Source organism: Leucopleurus acutus, assembly GCF_964270905.1.
Source record: "Leucopleurus acutus genome assembly, chromosome: 9".
NCBI lineage: Eukaryota > Metazoa > Chordata > Mammalia > Artiodactyla > Delphinidae > Leucopleurus > Leucopleurus acutus.
Genome location: NC_139144.1, coordinates 94,367,627 through 94,388,796, shown reverse-complemented (window position 1 = coordinate 94,388,796; position 21,170 = coordinate 94,367,627). Strand labels below are relative to the sequence as shown.

Sequence of the window (21,170 nt, the reverse complement as noted above, 5' to 3'; positions counted from 1 at the left end):
CATGGTCCATGGTCCAAATCCCACCTGCCACCTGTTTTTGTAGTTTAATTGGAACACAGCCACCCCCATTCATTTATATATTGTCTATTGCCACTTTCTCATGCAAGAGTGAGTTGAGTATTTGCAACAGAGACTGAATGGCCTGCAAAGCCTAAAATATTTACCATTTGATCCTTTACAGAAATAGTTTACTGACTTTTGGTTTTGCCCAGATGTAGGCAGGTAGGTATCCGATGGTCAGGCAGCTGGATTCCACAGTGTCACGCAGGGACTCAGGCCAGTAGGTCAGCCTTATTATCTTATATATAATATATCCATTCTATTTTTGGACCAGTAGATAATCTCTGTTCTCTTGTAACATGTGGCTTCCTCCTGCAGGTACAAGGAGACTCTTCTCACTGTCATCATTTTCTAACCAACAGGAATGTAGAGAGGGAGTAAGTGAAAGGCAAGCAGCTTTCTTTTTTAAAAGATGCAACTTGGACATTGTAAAAAGCGCATCTGCTCCATGTCATTCGCCAGAACTTATCACATGATCACACTTAGGTAGAAGGGAGGCTGGGAAATGTAGTTTCTGGCTGGGTAACTAGGTGTCCAGCTAAAACTTGGAAGCTTCTATTATTAGTAGAAAGGTGAGGACAATGGCAGATAATTAACAGTCTCATCCACACAGGACTATTGACTTGAAAATCAGAGGGTGCTGTTTAAAGAATGGTATCTGACCTGAGAAAAACCCTTGTGTAGAGAAGTTAGCTTCACACTGAAAGAGAGGCACAGAAACATAATGGAAGGCTCAAGTGGAATGAGTGGAAGGGACTGAGATTAAGATAAGCAAAGGTGGGGACTTCCCTGGTAGTCCAGTGGTTAAGAATCCGCCTTCCAATGCAGGGGACTCAGGTTTGATCCCTGGTTGGGGAACTAAGATCCCACATGCTGTGGGGCAACAGAGCCCGCACACGCCACAACTAGAGAGAAGCCCGCATGCCACAACTAAGACCTGACACAGCCAAAAATAGATAAGTAAGTAAGTAAGTAAATAAATAAATAAATAAATATATATATATATATATATATATTTTTAAAGATAAGCAAGGTTGAAATTCAGATGTGCTTTTATTTATGGCAAGATAGCTATTAGGGATATCTGGGGGGTTAAACATCTTTTGACTCTAAGCTCAGTGTGTTTCCCTGAGGACTTAGAAACCTTAGGACATGAGGGGTGATTTTGAGTTGATCACTGACCTCAAGAGAGATAGGAGTGCAAGGCCGTCTATAAAAATGTCTTCAGACGGAGAGAGTGGAGGAGGACTATATATGCCATTTCTGCAGGCATTCTTTCATTTAGGTACTTGGATTTCTCTCTCTCTCTCTCTCTCTCTCTCTCTCTCTCTCCGTTTCCAGGAGCCTAGGTTTAGAGGTCTTGTCTTGGGATCCCTATGGCCCTTGGCCTGTGTGCCAGCTCAGTCCCTCCAGGCTACCAGCATGGGGAGACACCTTACACACCAACTCGTTAAAGGTCCCCTTGACTAACAGACCCACCCCGTCCTTTTCCTTTCATGTGAAGGGATGACGACAGGTGAAGTCTTGTTATGACCCTTGAGAGGAGTGTCCCTGGGGTCCAACCTTAGTCTAGTGTTAAACTTGGAAGTTTGGAAAAGTCACTCATCAGGTTTGCTGTCTGCTTCTGTTCTCCAAAATCACCAAGGACTTTCTGTATCACGTCCTTGGAGAATAAGGGGAGTGACAGCTCTTCCTTTCTCTAGGGAAGAACCTACTAGAAGGTGGTGTTGCTGATGGATCCCGGAAAAGCCCATTGACAGAAGAGCTGGGAGGGTCCTCGTAGGAAAATGCCGTTGTCATCCTTTATCACACAGAGAGTCTGAAGTGTCATCTGAGGTTCCCTTTCCCTTTTAAGAATTCAGTACCCATGCTTAGTGGGTGGGGTGGGAAGGCTTGCGCTTGAAGTTTATTTTTAGCCAATAACTTAATTGCCATTTACCACTTGTCAGGGGTAGGATCACAGACTAGCAGACTGCACTGTTTCCTGAACCAGAGGTCTGAGGCGCTGGTTCCTGTAGTGGAAAATCGACCAGAGCATCGATAACATAAGTCTCTATTTGACAATTGGGGGCAAGAGTAGTCTCTCAAGGAGTGTTTTAACTTGGGTGAGTAGGGCAGAATATTTTCAAGGTTTTAGCAGGAGGGGCTCAGCCAGAGTTCAGCTAGTTCCAAGGATAGTCGGTCAACGATGGTCCTTCCATGTCTCTCAAAGTCCTGACTCTGCCAGTAACCACCTCTGTGGTCCTGGACAAGGCATTTCATCCTTCTGCGTCTCACTTTACTTATTGTTTGTTTTGCATTCATTCAACTAACACTCAGGAGTTCCTACAAGGGCAGGCTTCTGAAGGCAGCAGTGGACAAGACACACTGCCTGCCCTCAAAAACTTAAAATGTTCACACTCTTCCACTTTGCCTTGACCTGCGAGAACATAAAAGCATCAGGCAAATCTGACGTCCTCATATAGAAACTTGTGTAACTGAGATGTATTTATTAAAAGGAGGAAATGATTTCATTTGTTTTGGCAGGAGCATTCTTACTTAAACATCAGCATAGAACTAGGAATGTTAACCAAAGTATCATTTGTGAAGTTACTAATTATTCTTTTTCACTCAAGCCTCTAGAACACTGGTTCTCAAGCTTTAAATGTGTGTCAGAATCACCTGGAGGGTTTGTCAAGCCCAGGTTGCTGGGCCCTACCTCTGGCCGTTCTGACTCTGTAGATACGGGGAAGGGCCCAAGGAGTTGTATTTCTAATAAGTTTCCAGTTGGAGCCGATGTTGCTTGTGCAGGGACCACACTTTGAGAACTGTTGGTCTAGAGTCTTGAATCTGGATCATAGGCTCTATCGCAATGGTATCTATTTGCATCAGGTTTAGAAGTTGTTTATATGGCTTAAGTCATTGTTGTTAGAGTCTGAATCCATGTCTTTGCCACTTGGATACATCACAGTGGCCCGTGTTGACCTGGTTTGCTCAGAGTCTATTGAAACAACTTATAAACGTTTTCATCTTTAAGCTTCTTCATGTAATGATTCAAACATTTGCATCACATTTCATATTTTGCACAGCACATTTACATATTTTATTATTTAATCTGCTCAACAACTTGGTTAGGTGAGGAGAGCAAATATTTTCCTTCTTTACAGCAAAGGAAAGAGAGGCTGGGAGCAAGTAAGTAATTCAGATGTGAGGTCACATGTAGCTGCTTCCAGGGCTGCAGACTTCAACCAGCATCTTCTAGTCCTGCATCACCTGGTCTGGCCTCAGTGACAGTGTTTCTTCTGCTCTCCTTTCAGTAAGAACTACATCTCTGTAGAGCTAGATATGTAGGTATACCTATTTACATAGGAATATACAAATTATCTGCTTCAGTTGATCTTTTGAGAAACTGACATTCTGCCTAGCTGAGACTAGATTCTAGACTCCCAGCAGTTGTAGGTAAGACCCACATGTCCTCTTTTGAAAAATTAATTAACTAATTAATTAGTTTGGTTGCACTGGGTCTTAGTTGCAGCAGGCAGGCTCCTTAGTTGCAGCATGTGGGCTCCTCAGTTGCAGCTCACAGGCTCCTTAGTTGCGGCACACTGGCTCCCTAGTTGTGGCATGCTAACTCTTACTTGTGGCATGGTGCCCGATCTAGTTCCCTGACCAGGGATTGAAGCTGGGGCCCCTGCATTGGGAGCATGGAGTCTTAACCACTGTGCCACCAGGGAAGTCCCCACATGTCCTTTTTGTTGGCTGCACTGCACGGCATGCGGGATCTTAGTTCCCCAACCAGGGACCGAACCGCGTGGAGTCTTAAACACTGGACCACCATGGAAGTCCCTCCACATGTCATTTTAATAGAACAATGAATTGGTATCCAAAGACAGGCCTTCCTCTTTGGGGTTCCTTTATAATGTAGGGCTCCCTTTGGGTCCTGTTTGGTTCTATCTGTAGCTAGCCGTCTTATGTTGATTCTTCCAAAGGAGGTTAATCAAATTCAAGTTTCCTTCAGTTAGTTTGTAGGCCTCTTCTGCTGCAAATAAGTCATCGATTGAAAAGAACTCATCAAAGATTGTGGAATACACATGCATTTTTTTCCTTTGATATATCTCTGCTTGCTTCTGCTTTTTTTTTCTTATCAGGAAGTAAGAAACGCTGCGTTTTAATTATTTATTTTTTATCGGAGTATAGTTGATTTACACTGTTGTGTTTCTGCTGTACAGCAAAATGAATCACTTATACATATATCCACTCTTTTTTATTTTATTTTATTTTTATTTTATTTTATTTTTATCTTTTTGCGGTACGCGGGCCTCTCACTGCTGCGGCCTCTCCCGTCGCAGAGCACAGGCTCCGGACGCGCAGGCCCAGCGACCATGGCCCACGGGCCCAGCCGTTCTGCGGCATGTGGGATCCTCCCAGACCGGGGCACGAACCCATGTCCCCTGCATCGGCAGGTGGACTCTCAACCACTGCGCCACCAAGGAAGCCCCTATCCGCTCTTTTTTAGATTCTGTTCCCATATAGGTCATTACAGCCGAAATTTTTATATACACTTTCCTTAACGTGTGGCACATAGAGAAACATGTTTTATCTCTGACTATTGTTTCTTTGTTCTGTAGATATGCAAAAATTATAAGGGAGAGGGTGGAAGACAGATTTGTAACCAGCAGCCACCGTGTGAAAGGCTCCACGTTTGTGAACACTTTACCCGAGGGAACTGTAGTTATGCCAACTGCTTCCGGTCCCACAACCTGATGGACAGAAAGGTGCTGGCCATCATGAGGGAGCACGGGCTGAGCTCACGTGTGGTCCAGAACATCCAGGACATCTGCAACAGCAGGCACCGCCAGAAGAAACCCTCTGGGTGGAGAGGTAAATGCGGTCTACTTTTTTTTTTTTTTTTTTTTAGCGGTACGCGGACCTCTCACTGTTGTGGCCTCTCCCGTTGCGGAGCACAGGCTCCAGACGCGCAGGCTCAGCGTCCATGGCTCACGGGCCAGCCGCTCCGCGGCATGTGGGATCTTCCCGGACCGGGGCACGAACCCGTGTCCCCTGCATCGGCAGGCAGACTCCCAACCACTGCGCCACCAGGGAAGCCCTCAGTTTTTTGAGTATATACCCTGAAGTAGAATTGCTGGATCACATGGTAATTCAGTGTTAAATAGTTGAGGAACTGCCATACCGTTTTCCACAGTGGCTGCACCATTTTACATTCCCATCAGCAAAGCACTAGGGTCTCAATTTCTCCCCCTCCTCACCAGCACTTGTTACTTTCTGTTTTTTCTGGTTAATAGCCATCCTATTATGATCAGTGAAGTGATCAGTACAATTTCTTAAGCATTTTGATGTTGTTTAATGGAATTAACACTTGCATTTTTTAATATCTTTATTAAGCGGATATAGAGGAGATGGATTTTATGAAGCAAGTAGAATATATAACTAAGATTCTGTGAGAGAATCTTTTAATATTTGAGAAATGCTTTATCATTTACAAGGGACTTTCACCTAAAATATCTCATCACTGTTCCTCACAGCAAAACTGTGAAGCAAGGCAGGTGTATTATTGGCCTCACTTAATGGATAAGGAAACTGAGGCTTGGAAATTTTAAGTGACTATTTTTTAAAATTATTTATTTGGCTGCGTTGGGTCTTCACTGCTGCGCGTGGGCTTTCTCTAGTTGCGGCGAGGGGGTCTACTCTTCGTTGCAGTGTGCAGGCTTCTCATTGCGATGGCTTCTCTTGTTGCAGAGCATGGGCTCTAGGCACGTGGGCTCAGTAGTTGTGGCTCGTGGGCTCTATAGTGCAGGCTCAGTAGTGGTGGCACACGGGCTTACTTGCTCCACGGCATGTGGGATCCTCGTGGACCAGGGCTCGAACCCGTGTCCCCTGCTTTGGCAGGTGGATTCTTTTTTTTTCTTTTTTTTTTTTTACATCTTTATTGGAGTATAATTGCTTTGCAATGGTGTGTTAGTTTTTGCTTTATAACAAAGTGAATCAGTTATACATATACATATGTTCCCATATCTCTTCCTTCTTTCATCTCCCTCCCTCCCACCCTCCCTATCCCACCCCTCTAGGTGGTCACAAAGCACCGAGTTGATCTCCCTGTGCCATGCGGCTGCTTCCCACTAGCTATCTATTTTACCTTTGGTAGTGTATATATGTCCATGCCTCTCTCTCACTTTGTCACAGCTTACCCTTCCCGCTCCCCATACCCTCAAGTCCATTCTCTAGTAGGTCTGTGTCTTTATTCCTGTCTTACCCCTAGGTTCTTCATGACATTTTTTTTTCTTGTATTACATATATATGTGTTAGCATACGGTATTTGTCTTTCTCTTTCTGACTTCGCTCTGTATGACAGACTCTAGGTCCATCCACCTCACTACAAATAACTCAATTTCGTTTCCTTTTATGGCTAATATTCCATTGTATATATGTGCCACATCTTCTTTATCCATTCATCTGATGATGGACACTTAGGTTGTTTCCATCTCCTGGTTATTGTAAATAGAGCTGCAATGAACATTTTGGTACATGACTCTTTTTGAATTATGGTTTTCTCAGGGTATATGCCCAGTAGTGGGAATGCTGGGTCATATGGTAGTTCTATTTGTAGTTTTTTAAGGAACCTTCATACTGTTCTCCATAGTGGCTGTACCATTCACATTCCCACCAGCAGTGCAAGAGTGTTCCCTTTTCTCCACACCCTCTCCAGCATTTATTGTTTCTAGATTTTTTGATGATGGCCATTCTGACCGGTGTGAGATGATATCTCATTGTAGTTTTGATTTGCATTTCTCTAATGATTAATGATGTTGAGCATGCTTTCATGTGTTTGTTGGCACTCTGTGTATCTTCTTTGGAGAAATGTCTATTTAGGTCTTCTGCCCATTTTTGGATTGGGTTGTTTGTTTTTTTGTTATTGGGCTGCATGAGCTGCTTGTAAATTTTGTAGATTAATCCTTTGTCAGTTGCTTCATTTGCAAATATTTTCTCCCATTCTGAGGGTTGTCTTTTCCTCTTGTTTATGGTTTCCTTTGCTGTGCAAAAGCTTTGAAGTTTCATTAGGTCCCATTTGTTTATTTATTTTTTTTATTTCCATTTCTCTAGGAGGTGGGTCAAAAAGGATCTTGCTGTGATTTATGTCATAGAGTGTTCTGCCTATATTTTCCTCTAAGAGTTTGATAGTTTCTGCCCTTACATTTAGGTCTTTAATCCATTTTGAGCTTATTTTTGTGTATGGTGTTAGGGAGTGTTCTAATCTCATACTTTTACATGTACCTGTCCAGTTTTCCCAGCACCACTTATTGAAGAGGCTGTCCTTTCTCCACTGTACATTCCTGCCTCCTTATCAAAGATAAGGTGACCGTGTTTGCGTGGGTTTATCTCTGGGCTTTCTATCCTGTTCCGTTGATCTCTATTTCTGTTTTTGTACCAGTATCGTACTGTCTTGATTACTGTAGCTTTGTAGTATAGTCTGAAGTCAGGGAGCCTGATTCCTCCAGCTCCGTTTTTCGTTCTCAAGATTGCTTTGGCTATTCGGAGTCTTTTGTGTTTCCATACAAATTGTGAAATTTTTTGTTCTAGTTCTGTGAAAAATGCCAGTGGTAGTTTGATAGGGATTGCATTGAATCTGTAGATTGCTTTGGGTAGTAGAGTCATTCTCACAATGTTGATTCTTCCTATCCAAGAACATGGTATATCTCTCCATCTATTTGTATCATCTTTAATTTCTTTCATCAGTGTCTTACAATTTTCTGCATACAGGTCTTTTGTCTCCTTAGGTAGGCTTATTCCTAGATATTTTATTCTTTTTATTGCAGTGGTAAATGGGAGTGTTTTCTTGATTTCACTTTCAGCTTCTTCATCATTAGTGTATTGGAATGCCAGAGATTTCTGTGCATTAATTTTGTATCCTGCTACTTTACCAAATTCATTGATTAGCTCTAGTAGTTTTCTGGTAGCACCTTTAGGATTCTCTTTGTATAGTATATCATGTCATCTGCAAACAGTGACAGCTTTACTTCTTCTTTTCCGATTTGGATTCCTTTTATTTCCTTTTCTTCTCTGATTGCTGTGGCTAAGACTTCCAAAACTACATTGAAAATAGTGGTGAGAGTGGGCAACCTTGTCTTGTTCCTGATCTTAGTGGAAATGCTTTCAGTTTTTCACCATTGAGGAGAATGTTGGCTTTGGGTTTGTCATATATGGCCTTTATTATGTTGAGGAAAGTTCCCTCTATGCCTACTTTCTGGAGGGTTTTTATCATAAATGGGTGTTGAATTTTGTCGAAAGCTTTCTCTGTATCTATTGAGATGACCATATGGTTTTTCTCCTTCGATTTGTTAATATGGTGTATCACATTGATTGATTTGGGTATATTGAAGAATCCTTGCATTCCTGGAATAAACCCCACCTGATCATGGTGTATGATCCTCTTAATGTGCTGTTGGATTCTGCTTGCTAGTATTTTGTTGAGGATTTTTGCATCTATGTTCATCAGTGATATTGGCCTGTAGTTTTCTTTCTTTGTGACATCCTTGTCTGGTTTTGGTATCAGGGTGATGGTGGCCTCGTAGAATGAGTTTGGGAGTGTTCCTCCCTCTGCTATATTTTGGAAGAGTTTGAGCAGGATAGGTGTTAGCTCTTCTCTAAATGTTTGATAGAATTCGCCTGTGAAGCCATCTGGTCCTGGGCTTTTGTTTGTTGGACGATTTTTAATCACAGTTTCAATTTCAGTGCTTGTGATTGGTCTGTTCATATTTTCTATTTCTTCCTGATTCAGTCTTGGCAGGTTGTGCATTTCTAAGGATTTGTCCATTTCTTCCAGGTTGTCCATTTTATTGGCACAGAGTTGCTTGTAGTAATCTCTCATGATCTTTTGTATTTCTGCAGTGTCAGTTGTTACTTCTCCTTTTTCATTTTTAATTCTATTGATTTCAGTCTTCTCCCTTCTTTTCTTGATGAGTCTGGCTAATGGTTTATCAATTTTGTTTATCTTCTCAAAGAACCAGCTTTTAGTTTTATTGATCTTTGCTATCGTTTCCTTCATTTCTTTTTCATTTATTTCTAATCTGATTTTTATGATTTCTTTACTTCTGCTAACTTTGGGGTTTTTTTGTTCTTCTTTCTCTGATTGCTTTAGGTGCAAGGTTAGGTTGTTTATTAGAGATGTTTCCTGTTTCTTAAGATAGGATTGTATTGCTATAGACTTCCCTCTTAGAACTGCTTTTGCTGCAACCCATAGGTTTTCGGTCATCGTGTCTCCATTGTCGTTTGTTTCTAGGTATTTTTTTATTTCTTCTTTGATTTCTTCAGTGATCACTTCGTTATTAAGTAGTGTATTGTTTAGCCTCCATGTGTTTGTATTTTTTACAGATCTTTTCCTGTAATTTATATCTAGTCTCATAGCATTGTGGTCGGAAAAGATACTTGATACAATTTCAATTTTCTTAAATTTACCAAGGCTTGATTTGTGACCCAAGATATGATCTATCCTGGAGAATGTTCCATGAGCACTTGAGAAAAATGTGTATTCTGTTGTTTTTGGATGGAATGTCCTATAAATATCAATTAAGTCCATCTTGTTTAATGTATCATTTAAAGCTTGTGTTTTCTTATTTATTTTCATTTTGGATGATCTGTCCATTGGTGAAAGTGGGGTGTTAAAGTCCCCTACTATGAATGTATTACTGTCGATTTCCCCTTTTATGGCTGTTAGTATTTGCATTATGTATTGAGGTGCTCCTATGTTGGGTGCATAAATATTTACAATTGTTATATCTTCTTGGATCGAACCCTTGATCATTATGTAGTGTCCTTCTTTTTCTCTTCTAATAGTCTTTATTTTAAAGTCTATTTTGTCTGATATGAGAATTGCTACTCCAGCTTTCTTTTGGTTTCCATTTGTGTGGAATATCTTTTCCTATCCCCTCACTTTCAGTCCGTATGTGTCCCTAGGTCTGAAGTGGGTCTCTTGTAGACAGCATATATATGGGTCTTGTTTTTGTATCCATTCAGCCAGTCTGTGTCTTTTGGTGGGAGCATTTAATCCATTTACATTTAAGGTAATTATCGATATGTATGTTCCTATTCCCATTTTTCTTAATTGTTTTGGGTTTGTTTTTGTAGGTCTTTTCCTTCTCTTGTGTTTCTTGCCTAGAGAAGGTCCTTTAGCATTTGTTGTAAAGCTGGTTTGGTGGTGTTGAACTCTCTCAGCTTTTGCTTTTCTGTAAAGGTTTTAATTTCTCCATCAAATCTGAATGAGATCCTTGCTGGGTAGAGGAATCTTGGTTGTAGGTTTTTCACCTTCATCACTTTAAATATGTCCTGCCAGTCCCTTCTGGCTTGCAGAGTTTCTGCTCAAAGATCAGCTGTTAACCTTATGGGGATCCCCTTGTGTGTTATTTGTTGTTTTTCCCTTGCTGCCTTTAATATGTTTTCTTTGTATTTAATTTTTGACAGTTTGATTAATATGTGTCTTGGCATGTTTCTCCTTGGATTTATCCTGTATGGGACTCTCTGTGCTTCCTGCACTTCATTAACTATTTCCTTTCCCATATTAGGGAAGTTTTCAACTCTAATCTCTTCAAATATTTTCTCAGTCCCTTTCTTTTTCTCTTCTTCTTCTGGAACCCCTATAATTCGAATGTTGGTGCATTTAATGTTGTCCCAGAGCTCTCTGAGACTGTCCTCAGTTCTTTTCATTCTTTTTTCTTTATTCTGCTCTGCAGTAGTTATTTCCACTATTTTATCTTCCAGGTCACTTATCCGATCTTCTGCCTCAGTTATTCTGCTATTGATCCCTTCTAGAGTATTTTTAATTTCATTTATTGTGTTGTTCGTCATTGTTTGTTTCATCTTTAGTTCTTCTAGGTCCTTGTTAAATGTTTCTTGCATTTTGTCTATTCTATTTCCAAGATTTTGGATCATCTTTACTGTTATTATTCTGAATTATTTTAATTATTTCCTTTTCGTTTGTTAGGTCTGGTGGGTTTTTATCTTGCTCCTTCATGTGCTATGTGTTTTTCTGTCTTCTCATTTTGCTTATCTTACTATGTTTGGGGTTTCCTTTTTGCAGGCTGCAGGTTCGTAGTTCCGCTTGTTTTTGCTGTCTGTCCCCAGTGGCTAAGGTTGGTTCAGTGGGTTGTGTAGGCTTCCTGGTGGAGGGGACTAGTGCCTGTGTTCTGGTGGATGAGGCTGGATCTTATCTTTCTGGTGGGCAGGTCCACGTCTGGTGGTGTGTTTTGGGGGTGTCTGTGGACTTATTATGATTTTAGGCAGCCTATGTGCTAAAGGGTGGGGTTGTGTTCCTGTCTTGCTAGTTGTTTGGCATAGGATGTCCAGCACTGTAGCTTGCTGGTCGTTGAGTGAAGCTGGGTGTTGATTTTGAGATGGAGATCCCTGGGAGATTTTCGCCGTTTGATATTACGTGGAGCTGGGAGGTCTCTTGTGGACCAGTGTCCTGAAGTTGGCTCTCCCACCTCAGAGGCACAGCACTGACTCCTGGCTGCAGCACCAAGATCCTTTCATCCACACGGCTGCTGGTCTAGGAGAGTCTCCTGGAGAGCTGGGACGGCTGTGCTCACGCTGGGGCGTGGGCACTGGGGGCAGCCATATTCGGGAGCTCTGGCAGGTGGATTCTTAACCACTGCGCCACCAGGGAAGTACCTTAAGTGAGTTCTATTGAGAGCAGCCTTAAATCATTTTTAGAAGAGTGAAGGGTAATACTATGAATCAAGAAAAGTAATGTTTTCAGGGCCTCACAGGACTCGAGAGGAACAGAGCTCGCATGTTCTGATTCCACATCTCGTGTTTTTTCTCCTGCACGACGATGCCCTCTCGACAGGGGAATATCTGGAAGGATGGGGTTTGGTGTAGCTTCTCAATATAAATTTGTTGTATGCGAGAGGGAGTTTTCTTTGTTGTCACTTCTAGTTAATCTACTTAGTTGATGGGAGGAGGATGCTTGCTTGTACTATACTCCTGCTGCCCCCTGGGTTTGGAAGAGAAAGGACCTCTCTTCCTCCTCTTTCCCACACACAATAGCACAACTCACACACACACACACACACACACACACACACACACACACACACACACAGCCTCCAGCCACATGCACACAAAAACAACCACTTGCATACATACATACCCCACACATACACAAACTTCACACACGCACAACATGTGTAACACATGCACAGGACACACTTCACACATGCCACACAAACACATGCAATCACACCACACAGACAGACTTCACTTGCGCATGCCACATACACCATACATGCATATCTCACCAACCGACACACGTCACACACCATGCGTGCAACCACACACACACATACACCCATCACATGTATACCACACATGCGTATCACACACACACACTCGTGCACACACTTCATGCATACACACACCCAGCACAGCACACCCCACTTATAAACATCACACGCATGCACACCGCACTTTGTACGTACTCACGAACACACATGCTCACCCCCCTCCCTCCTGTCTGCTTCCCGGGGGTGTGACTTACCACGTTTCTAGAGAGAGGCCAATTTTTCTTTTTTAGATATGACTCATTTAAGCTTGGGCATTTGGGGGCTGGACGAACACCTCTGGAAAATTCTCAAGCTTCAGTGAAATCAGACCTCTGTTGTAGTTTCTTTTGTTGTTGTTGTTTTATGTATCATGAATCCGTAACTTAGGTACACCTGTATCACAATATGGGCAAACTCTAAATGATTTCGGGGAACTCCTCCCTGATTTGTACTCGTCTGTCTCTCCATTTACCCTAGCGGTGAGTGACTTGAACTAGAGAATTGTGGACAGCCCCATCTAAGAGTGTGGGCATTTGGGGCCTACATCTAAGTCCCACGAGAGAAGCCAAGCAGAGCCAGCGTCAGTTCGACCTTTATCCTAGGTCATAGGTGGTGTTTTCTGCAGGGCTGGCAGGGTGACAGATTCCTGCATTGTCATAAGCACCTTCTCGAGATTTTCACACAGAAGTAATTTGATAGAACTTCGATAGCAAAACTGGAGAAGCTGAGGCGGAACAGGGCAGGGAAGTTAGTCACGTTAACACCAACTTCCGTTGTTTGGCTTTTCTTTCCCAGCTCCCCCTTCACATCGCAGAGACGCGGCACACAGAGGCAGAAGCAAGAGCAGAGACCGGGGCAGCGGGGAGTCTCTTCCATCTGCTGCAGCTTCTGCCCAGAGGTCCTGCCCCCCCAGTCCAGATCCCACCGGCCGCGGGTCTCCCCCGGACGATGGGCCTGTCAAGGATCTTGCCCACAAGTTCACGCACTTGGGAAGTCAGGAGTGCCCTCCGCCTTCCTCAGGCTCGTCTGCGGCGTCCAATCTTGGAGGAACCGGTCAAGGGGGAGCAAGCCAGAGGTTTGCAGAGAATGGCAGTCCAGAGGATCTTTTCTATGGGAATCACAGCAATACTTACGTCACTTTTGATTCGACATCAGCTCCCAAGTGGAAGGGCCCCGCATCCTGGCAGAATGACCAAGACACTGGTAGAGAGAGTTTGTTTTCTTCCAGTCAGGCTGTCTCCTTCTCGCCTCTTGGTTCTCCACAGATACCTGAAACCGTCACCACCAGAAAGAGCACGGCCATCCTTTCCTCGGACTGTGTGAACACGGAGGGCAGACGTGGGAATCAAGACAGCCAGCATTTCCCGCTTTTTAATAATAACGTCGATGACATGGCTACAGATGCCACTTCCGTGAGATTGTTAAATCATAAAACCACAGCCAGTTGGCAGAGAGAAAAATCTTTACCTAGGGGTCAGGACACCGGAGTGACTCGCAGCCATCTGCAGCCCGCTGGCCAAATGACGGCTGCCGACGATGGGGCCACGGCCTTTGTTAATGGTAAACACACAGAGGAGACATTCTGGGCTAGTCTGTCCACAGTGCCCCCAAATGGCTCTAGTAAAGTGATAGATGAGACTACCGATGTAGGTAAAACTGATGCCACTAGTTTGGGCTTCACGTCGGCAGTCAGTGGGGAGAAAGACATGTTATGCTCTGAAAGTCAGAGGCTGACAAGCCAGGTTCCGCCCACACATGGGGAGACCACTGCCCCGACACAGAGCGGCACTCACTCTGCCCAGGGTCCCTCATTTTACACCTTCCTTAAGCAACAGAGCTGCCGCCTGAGGGACCCATGGTCGGAACTCTGCTCAAATGTCTGTTCCCCCTGCCAGCGAGATCACAACAAGGGCTCGGGCTGGGCTCTGTGTGAGTCCCTGAGGGACAGAGAGGGGCTCCATGTCTCATGTCTGCAACACAGCAGCTAGGGCTAGTGGTTTCTCTTTGCGTGTCCCTTAGCAGTATTAAAGGGCAAAGGGGTTTTTGTTAAGGAGCACTTCCGATGAGGAGATTGACATATGAAGATGGAAGGACCAACCCTAGAACTGTATAGAATAAGTGCTACATTTATTCAGAACAGGAATAGTTCAACTATGGTTTAAGAAATAAACATAACTCTCAGGTGCCCCAGATGTTCATGTTTGCTTTCATGTCTAGGCTCTCATTAGCAGCAGTACATGAATCATAAGCATTTTCTTGAACGTGGCCCCTATTTCAGATATTCTTCCCCACTGTAAGACCAGATATCTTGATTTTCGGTTTCAATATTAGGGTCAGCATACATGCATCCTCTTTTGTTTTGTAGATTCCGTATCTGACGTTGCGAGTACCGAATGTTCTACGAGGGATGAACATGGCTCAAACGAAATTTGTCTTGACCATCTGTATAAGGGTTGTCAACTTAGTGAGTAACTTACTTAAGGACTTTCTAGAAGCAGAACCTTTATTAATAGTAATATGGCTAACATTTACTGTGTACTGTGTGTCAGGTGCAATGCTAAGAATCTTACATTCATCTTCTTTAAACTTCACATCAACCCTAGGTTCTGTTGTTAACCCATTTCGCAGAGGCACAAACCACCCACTTCACCACTGCATGATATTATACGTTCTCCTTTTACAATTCAGTTTTAGGTGATCTGTTACGCTTACTCAGGGACCCATCTTTTTGCACACAAAAAGCAAACAAAAGTATCCTAGCAGACACATTTTCAAAGTTTGTGTCCTGTCGTGATTTAGGCATTGCCTCTCTTCTGGGCCATGGGCTCTAGTCGCCCCTCAACGTGTGTACTGAGGGACCCGTGCTCTACACGACCGACATCTTGTGTGTCGTTGCAGTCAATGAGCCACCCCTGTCCACACTGTTGCCTCCCACCAGGATTCCTGCAGAAATGGTTCCCACGGGGCAGCTTGGGACACAGAGCTGCCCTCTCACTCTTACACCGCTCTTTCCCTTTCATGCCTCCACCCCAGGCCTAGGCATCATGTCTGATTCATTTGCTTGATGACTTAGTGGTCTTAGACTCATTCACCTTGTGTCTGAAAAGGAGATTCTGCCCTGCGTTCCCTAAATCAAAAATCTTTAAAATATTTTCTTTTTAATTATGGTAAAATACACAAAACAGATTTTACCATCTTAAATATTTTTAAGTGTACAGCTCAGTAGGGTTCATTACATTCGTACTGTTGCACAACCAATCTCCAGAATTCTTTTTATCTTGTAAAACTGAGACTCTGTACCCATTAAACAACAACTCCTCCTTTCCCACTTCTGGCAGGGAAGCCCCTGGCAGCCGCCATTTTGGTTTCTGTCTATAAGTATGACTTCTCTACGACCCTCGTATGAATGAACTCACACAGTATTTGTCTTTTTCAGACACTGGCTTATTTCACTTAGTACAGTGTCCTCAAGGTTTATCCACGTTGTAGCCGTTGTGAGAATTTCCTTCCTTTTTAAGGTTGAATACTATTCCATTGTATTCTATCACATTTTGTTTATCCATTCATCCATTGATGGGCACTTGAGTTGCTTCTACCTTTGGCTGTTGTGTTTAATGCTGCTATGAACACAGGTGTACAAGTAACTGTTTGAGATTTGCTTTCAGTTCTTTTGGGTATATACCCACAAGTGGAATTGCTGGATTATATGGTAAATGTATGTTTAAGTTTTTGAGGAACTGCCACACAGTTTTCCATAGCAGCTGTAGCATTTTCTATTTTCACCAGCAACGCACGAGGGTTGCAGTTTCTCCACATCCTTGCCAACACTTGTTAATTTGTTTTTGTTTGTTTGTTTATAGCAGCCGTTCTAATGGGTGTGAGGAAGGTTATACTTTTTGAGTCAGCCAAATCCCAGGCAGTGCCACTCTGGATTTCCTTGTGATGTCTAAGTCTGCCTCTTTTTATTCTAAAGTAGTAACACATCTTTTAGACGTTTCAAAACGGTTGAAACATAATGCAAATTGTGAAAAATAGAACTGTTTTCTGTACTCCTGTATTATGGACTTCTAACATTAATTCATTCTTCAGCAAGCATTCATTGAATGGTCATCTTTTTCATGCCCAGCCCTCTGCCAGTGAAGCAAGGGAGAAGTAAGCTAAACAATGATGCAGGCCTTTTTTCAATGAGTTTGTTGTTAAGGTGGGGCATCAAAACAGCCACAAATTTGGGAGCTCCCTGGCTCCCTGGCAGTGGTTAGGACTCCGCACTCTCACTGCCGGGGGCCCGGGTTCCATCCCTGGTCGGGGAACTGAGATCCCACAAGCTGCGCGGTGTGGCCAAAAACAAACAAACAAAACATGCACAAATTAGAAAACTGCGTAAAATGAGTAAATACGTAAATAAAGGACAAACTGAGTCCCGAGCACTGGCTGAGGGAATACAAAACATAAGTCAGTTCAGAAGAGCACGAGATTAGTGAGGGAATTCTTCTGGGAGAGATGAATTTTAGGTCAGGGCTTCAAGGAAACACAAAAGCAGTTGCCTATGCTGGAGAGCAGTTTGTCTCAGTAAATCCACGTGTGGGGTGCAGAAAGGGTAACTGTAAATTTATAATGATCTCAGATTTCCATGTGGGTAACATGGCTTTTTGGGGAGCAGAGAATTTTGTTTTCTGATGAGTCTCCATGGGTAATAATGGAACCTGGAGTTTGGGGCAATGCAGGTAGGGGCCAGCATGAGCACAGGTGTAGCTGGGAAATGTGCCTGCAGGGCAGGATGGGAAAGGTGGGCCGTGAAAGGATGGGGAGAGTCAGCAGTGAACTTGGCCGAATTGCTGAGACTTCTTTTCTGTCTTTTTAGAGAGGTGCAACAAAGTTCACTTCCACCTGCCCTACCGGTGGCAGATGTTACTTAAAAACACCTGGATGGACCTCCCGTTCATGGAGGATATAGAGAAGGCCTTTTGTGACCCCCAAGTCTGCAAGTAAGTTGGTGACCGGTCTGGCTTGTGAGATGCACAATATCATCGGAAGAAAGCCCAGTGCTATGCTTATGGGAAGAAGAAAAAGCAGTTTTCCTTCAGAATCCCATTCAGGTTAACTCTTGAGATTAAAAATGGCAAATGCCTGCTGAGTTAATGAAGAAAAATACATAAGTGGGGCAGGTTTGAAGTCACTCAGAGCCTGGCTATTACAAGGGACTCTGGGAGTATTTGCTAACTCAGGTGAAATAAGCAGGGACACAAATATGTGTTTAGTTAATATTTGTCAGTGTGTCCCGCAGAACAACACAATGCGTAGGTTGGTTTGTATTCCTATCAGCTCATCGTAGGACTATTACAAGTACTAAATGATGAGCTCAGAAGAACTTTGACTTAATTTCATAGTTTGAGAAAATGATTTGAGTCATTTCATATAGTTCTAGGGCAGGATTTTGTTGTATACTTTAGCATTTTATACCTTCCTCTGTGTTCGCTATTTCCTCTACCCTGGAGGTTTCTAAGAGGCTACCTTATATTTCTGCTTCTATTAGGGCTGATATGGGTGATACCACCCATGACCATATTTATAAGCTGCATCCTGTTTTACAAGGAAATTCTTTGGGGGGAAAAATATGGATGTGTCGTCGTCTGCAAATTTAGTGAATTTTTGGTAGAGATTCTGTGTTGCAACCTTTTGCCACTAGAGGGTGGCGTCAGCTGTTTTGCTTCTAGGGGTATTTCTCCCCCCAGGTAAATCTGAAGCAGTGTTTTTCAACCTCAGCGCTATTGACTTTTGGGACCAGATAATTATTTGTTCTGGGGGCGGCGGTTTAGCATCATTTCCTGGCTTCCACCCACTGCATGCCAGTTGTGATAAACAAAAACGTTTTTCGACATTGTCACGTGTTCCCTGGGTCACAAAATCGCTCCTGGTTGAACATCACTGAGCTAGGAGGTATTTCATAGAGCAGTAACTCTTAAACTTTTTGGTCTCAGGAGCCCCTATATAGTCTTAAAATGTATTGAGGATCCCAAAGAACTTCTGTTTATGTGGATTATAGCTATTTATATTTACCATATTAAAAATCACAACTGAGAAAAATTAAATATTTACTGATACATTAAAAATAACAATAATAAACTCATTCGTGTTAACATAACATTTTTTGATAATTATATATCTAACTTATATACAGTTATATGCATATATAACTGTATATAAGTAAAACTATAAAAATAACTTTTCCAAAACAAAACCAAACCAAATTCACTGAGAAGACTGAAATTGTTATATATTTTTGCAAATCTCTTTATTGTGAAATCAAACATCATGTAGCCTCTGGAAAACTCCATTGTGCACCTGTGAGGGTATGAAGGTGAAAAAGACAGGTGATGTCTTAGTATCATTATGAAAATAACTGTGACCTTGCTGGCTCCCGAAAAGGTCTTGGACCACACTTTGATAACTATTTGAATAATAATTGAAAAAAACTGACCTACTGTGAGTTTCTAACTGACTTTCTAATAAACATTGAGCCAATCCATTGTTTTGTGTGGGCACAGTTGTCTATGGGGGATATTTTTTGAGGGAAGAACACATTCTGTGACACCGTTGAATATGTGGGGCAGGCAGGTTACATTACCTCTCTGTAGTTCAGTTTTTTCTTTTATGTGTAAGACCGAAAGCTGTATAAGGGAAATTCAAAGATCCCTTTCAGCTCTCAAGGTTTAATACTATCCTCTTATTAGGGAAGACCAGAGTGTAGAAAACAGAAGCATTTTGTTTCAGTGAAGCATTTTGTTAACACTAAACTTTTCCCTCTCAGCATTTCTATTGGAAATTATAAAATCAGTTTCCAGAAGATGACTTGTGATTATAAACCCATCCGACGTCTCTCCACGCCTTCATCTGTCACGATGCCGGCCGGTTCTCTCTTCACCACAAAATGGATTTGGTACTGGAGAAATGGATATGACAAATGGGTGCAATATGGAGAGAAGGTGAGTACCATTCCTCCTTGTGGACGCTCTTGTATAAACTTGCCAACTTCAGAAGAAACTAGTAGTACAGTGTCTGACACCCACGTGGCTCCCCATGGAGCATGGACGTGGTAGAGGAAGTGGTGCTTTTTTACATGATACCCAGCAAGCATGGACTCCGATTGCATCATAAAAAATTATAATTATTTTTAAGGAACTCCTTGATCCATGAGCCAGCCAATATCCTTCTTTCCTTGCTATCGGGGCCTGGGCTGGAACCTTGAGCTAGCTTTCTATGTACTAGTACATAAATGTACAGAGACTACTGCTTTCAGCCAGAAGAGGAGGCAGGACTGAGAAATCAGAAGACTGATATAGATGGTTACTGGGATGCAGTCAGGGTCTGGATTCAGATGGACTAGAAGATTCTAGACTTACCCGCACAGGGACATAGTAAAGGGAGAGAAGTTCATTTTTTTTTAATTTAATTTAATTTAATTTTTAAAAATATCTTTATTGGAGTAGAATTACTTTACAGTGGTGTGTTAGTTTCTGCTTTATAACAGTGAATCAGTTATACATATACATACATCCCCATATCTCCTCCCTCTTACGTCTCCCTCCCACCCTCCCTATCCCACCCCTCTAGGTGGTCACAAGGCACCGAGCTGATCTCCCTGGGCTATGCGGCTGCTTCCCACTAGCTATCTGTTTTACGTTTGGTAGTGCATATATGTCCATGCCTCTCGGGAGAGAAGTTTAGATAAGCAGAGCTTCTGTCTAGTATCCTTTCTTTCCTTTGGTTCATAGGATTAGAGAAAGAGAGAGAGAGGGAGGGAGTGAGCTTAAGTAGGCAATGAAATCAGAGTGATGAGAAAGAGAAAAGAAAAGCAAGAGATGGAAATGAAGCCAAAGCAGGGACGAGGAAATGCCGGCGTCGGATTCTCTAGGGTTAGAAGTGGACGGGCTACACATATGGCTCTGCGCTCCCTAGCTGTCAAAGCAAGCAAAGAAACACTATGTTATATGGTCCCCTGTGCCTCCGTGAAAAGACCATTCCAGTTACTCAGGAGAAGCACGGCTTTTTCTCTGTTAGTGAGGCCTGAGAAAAGGGTCTCCTACGGGGCCACACAGAGGGGACCTTGTGTGCTGTGGTGAGTGAGGTCCTCAACCTTGGTCCCACCATCCGTGCAGTACATGGCGGTTTCCCAGTGGTCTTAGCGGCAGATACGTGCTATCGAACAATCTTTCACAGAACCTAAATGAGCGAACTAGGGTGAAGCAGAGGTGCCCTGTGCAAAGAGGACGGGGCTCAGGGCTCTTTGCTTTCCCCTCCTGCGGTGACCTGTCAAGCACCTCGGCGTGAAAACCCCTGTGATATTTAGCTTCGTACGGGCTCTTCTTACATTTAAGCCGAGGATGGTGTCAAAGTGCAGTTCCATAAAGGTGATTCCGTGAGGTGCCTGTGGAAATAGAAATTATAAACTCAAATTCTTTAGCCTTGGTTATTAAATAAAATAATTAAATAAAACGAAACGAAACGAAATGAAATTAAAATAGTAAACTATAGGTCTCAATGGTTCTTATGTCAAATACTTGCAATTTTCAGTAAGATAGGGGAGAAGGGTTAGAAAATATTTGTATTCTAGGGACATCATGATCCCAGAGACCAAAAGGAACTTTAAGGGGTAAAAGATCATATTTAAATTTACACAGGTTCTGTCACTCATGTCCCCTAGTAAAACATCAAGAAACTTCCTGATAAAACTTCTTTAATATGAAGTTCTCCCTGGGATATTCAGTCTGTGTTAAATGCACAGTTCTAGAATGTAACTTT

General features: G+C 42.7%; 1 protein-coding gene across 1 annotated transcript in view; it reads left to right on the top strand.

Annotated features, from left to right (window-relative positions):
• The window catches only part of ZC3HAV1 (zinc finger CCCH-type containing, antiviral 1), a 64,205-nt gene that overhangs the window by 22,249 nt on the left and 20,786 nt on the right, over window positions 1-21,170 (top strand). The window contains exons 3-7 of the mRNA XM_082846121.1: window positions 4,668-4,920; window positions 13,167-13,931; window positions 14,737-14,835; window positions 17,233-17,356; window positions 19,180-19,354. Coding sequence (XP_082702247.1) covers window positions 4,668-4,920; window positions 13,167-13,931; window positions 14,737-14,835; window positions 17,233-17,356; window positions 19,180-19,354 — 1,416 coding nt within the window. The remainder of the gene's footprint in view (window positions 1-4,667; window positions 4,921-13,166; window positions 13,932-14,736; window positions 14,836-17,232; window positions 17,357-19,179; window positions 19,355-21,170) is intronic.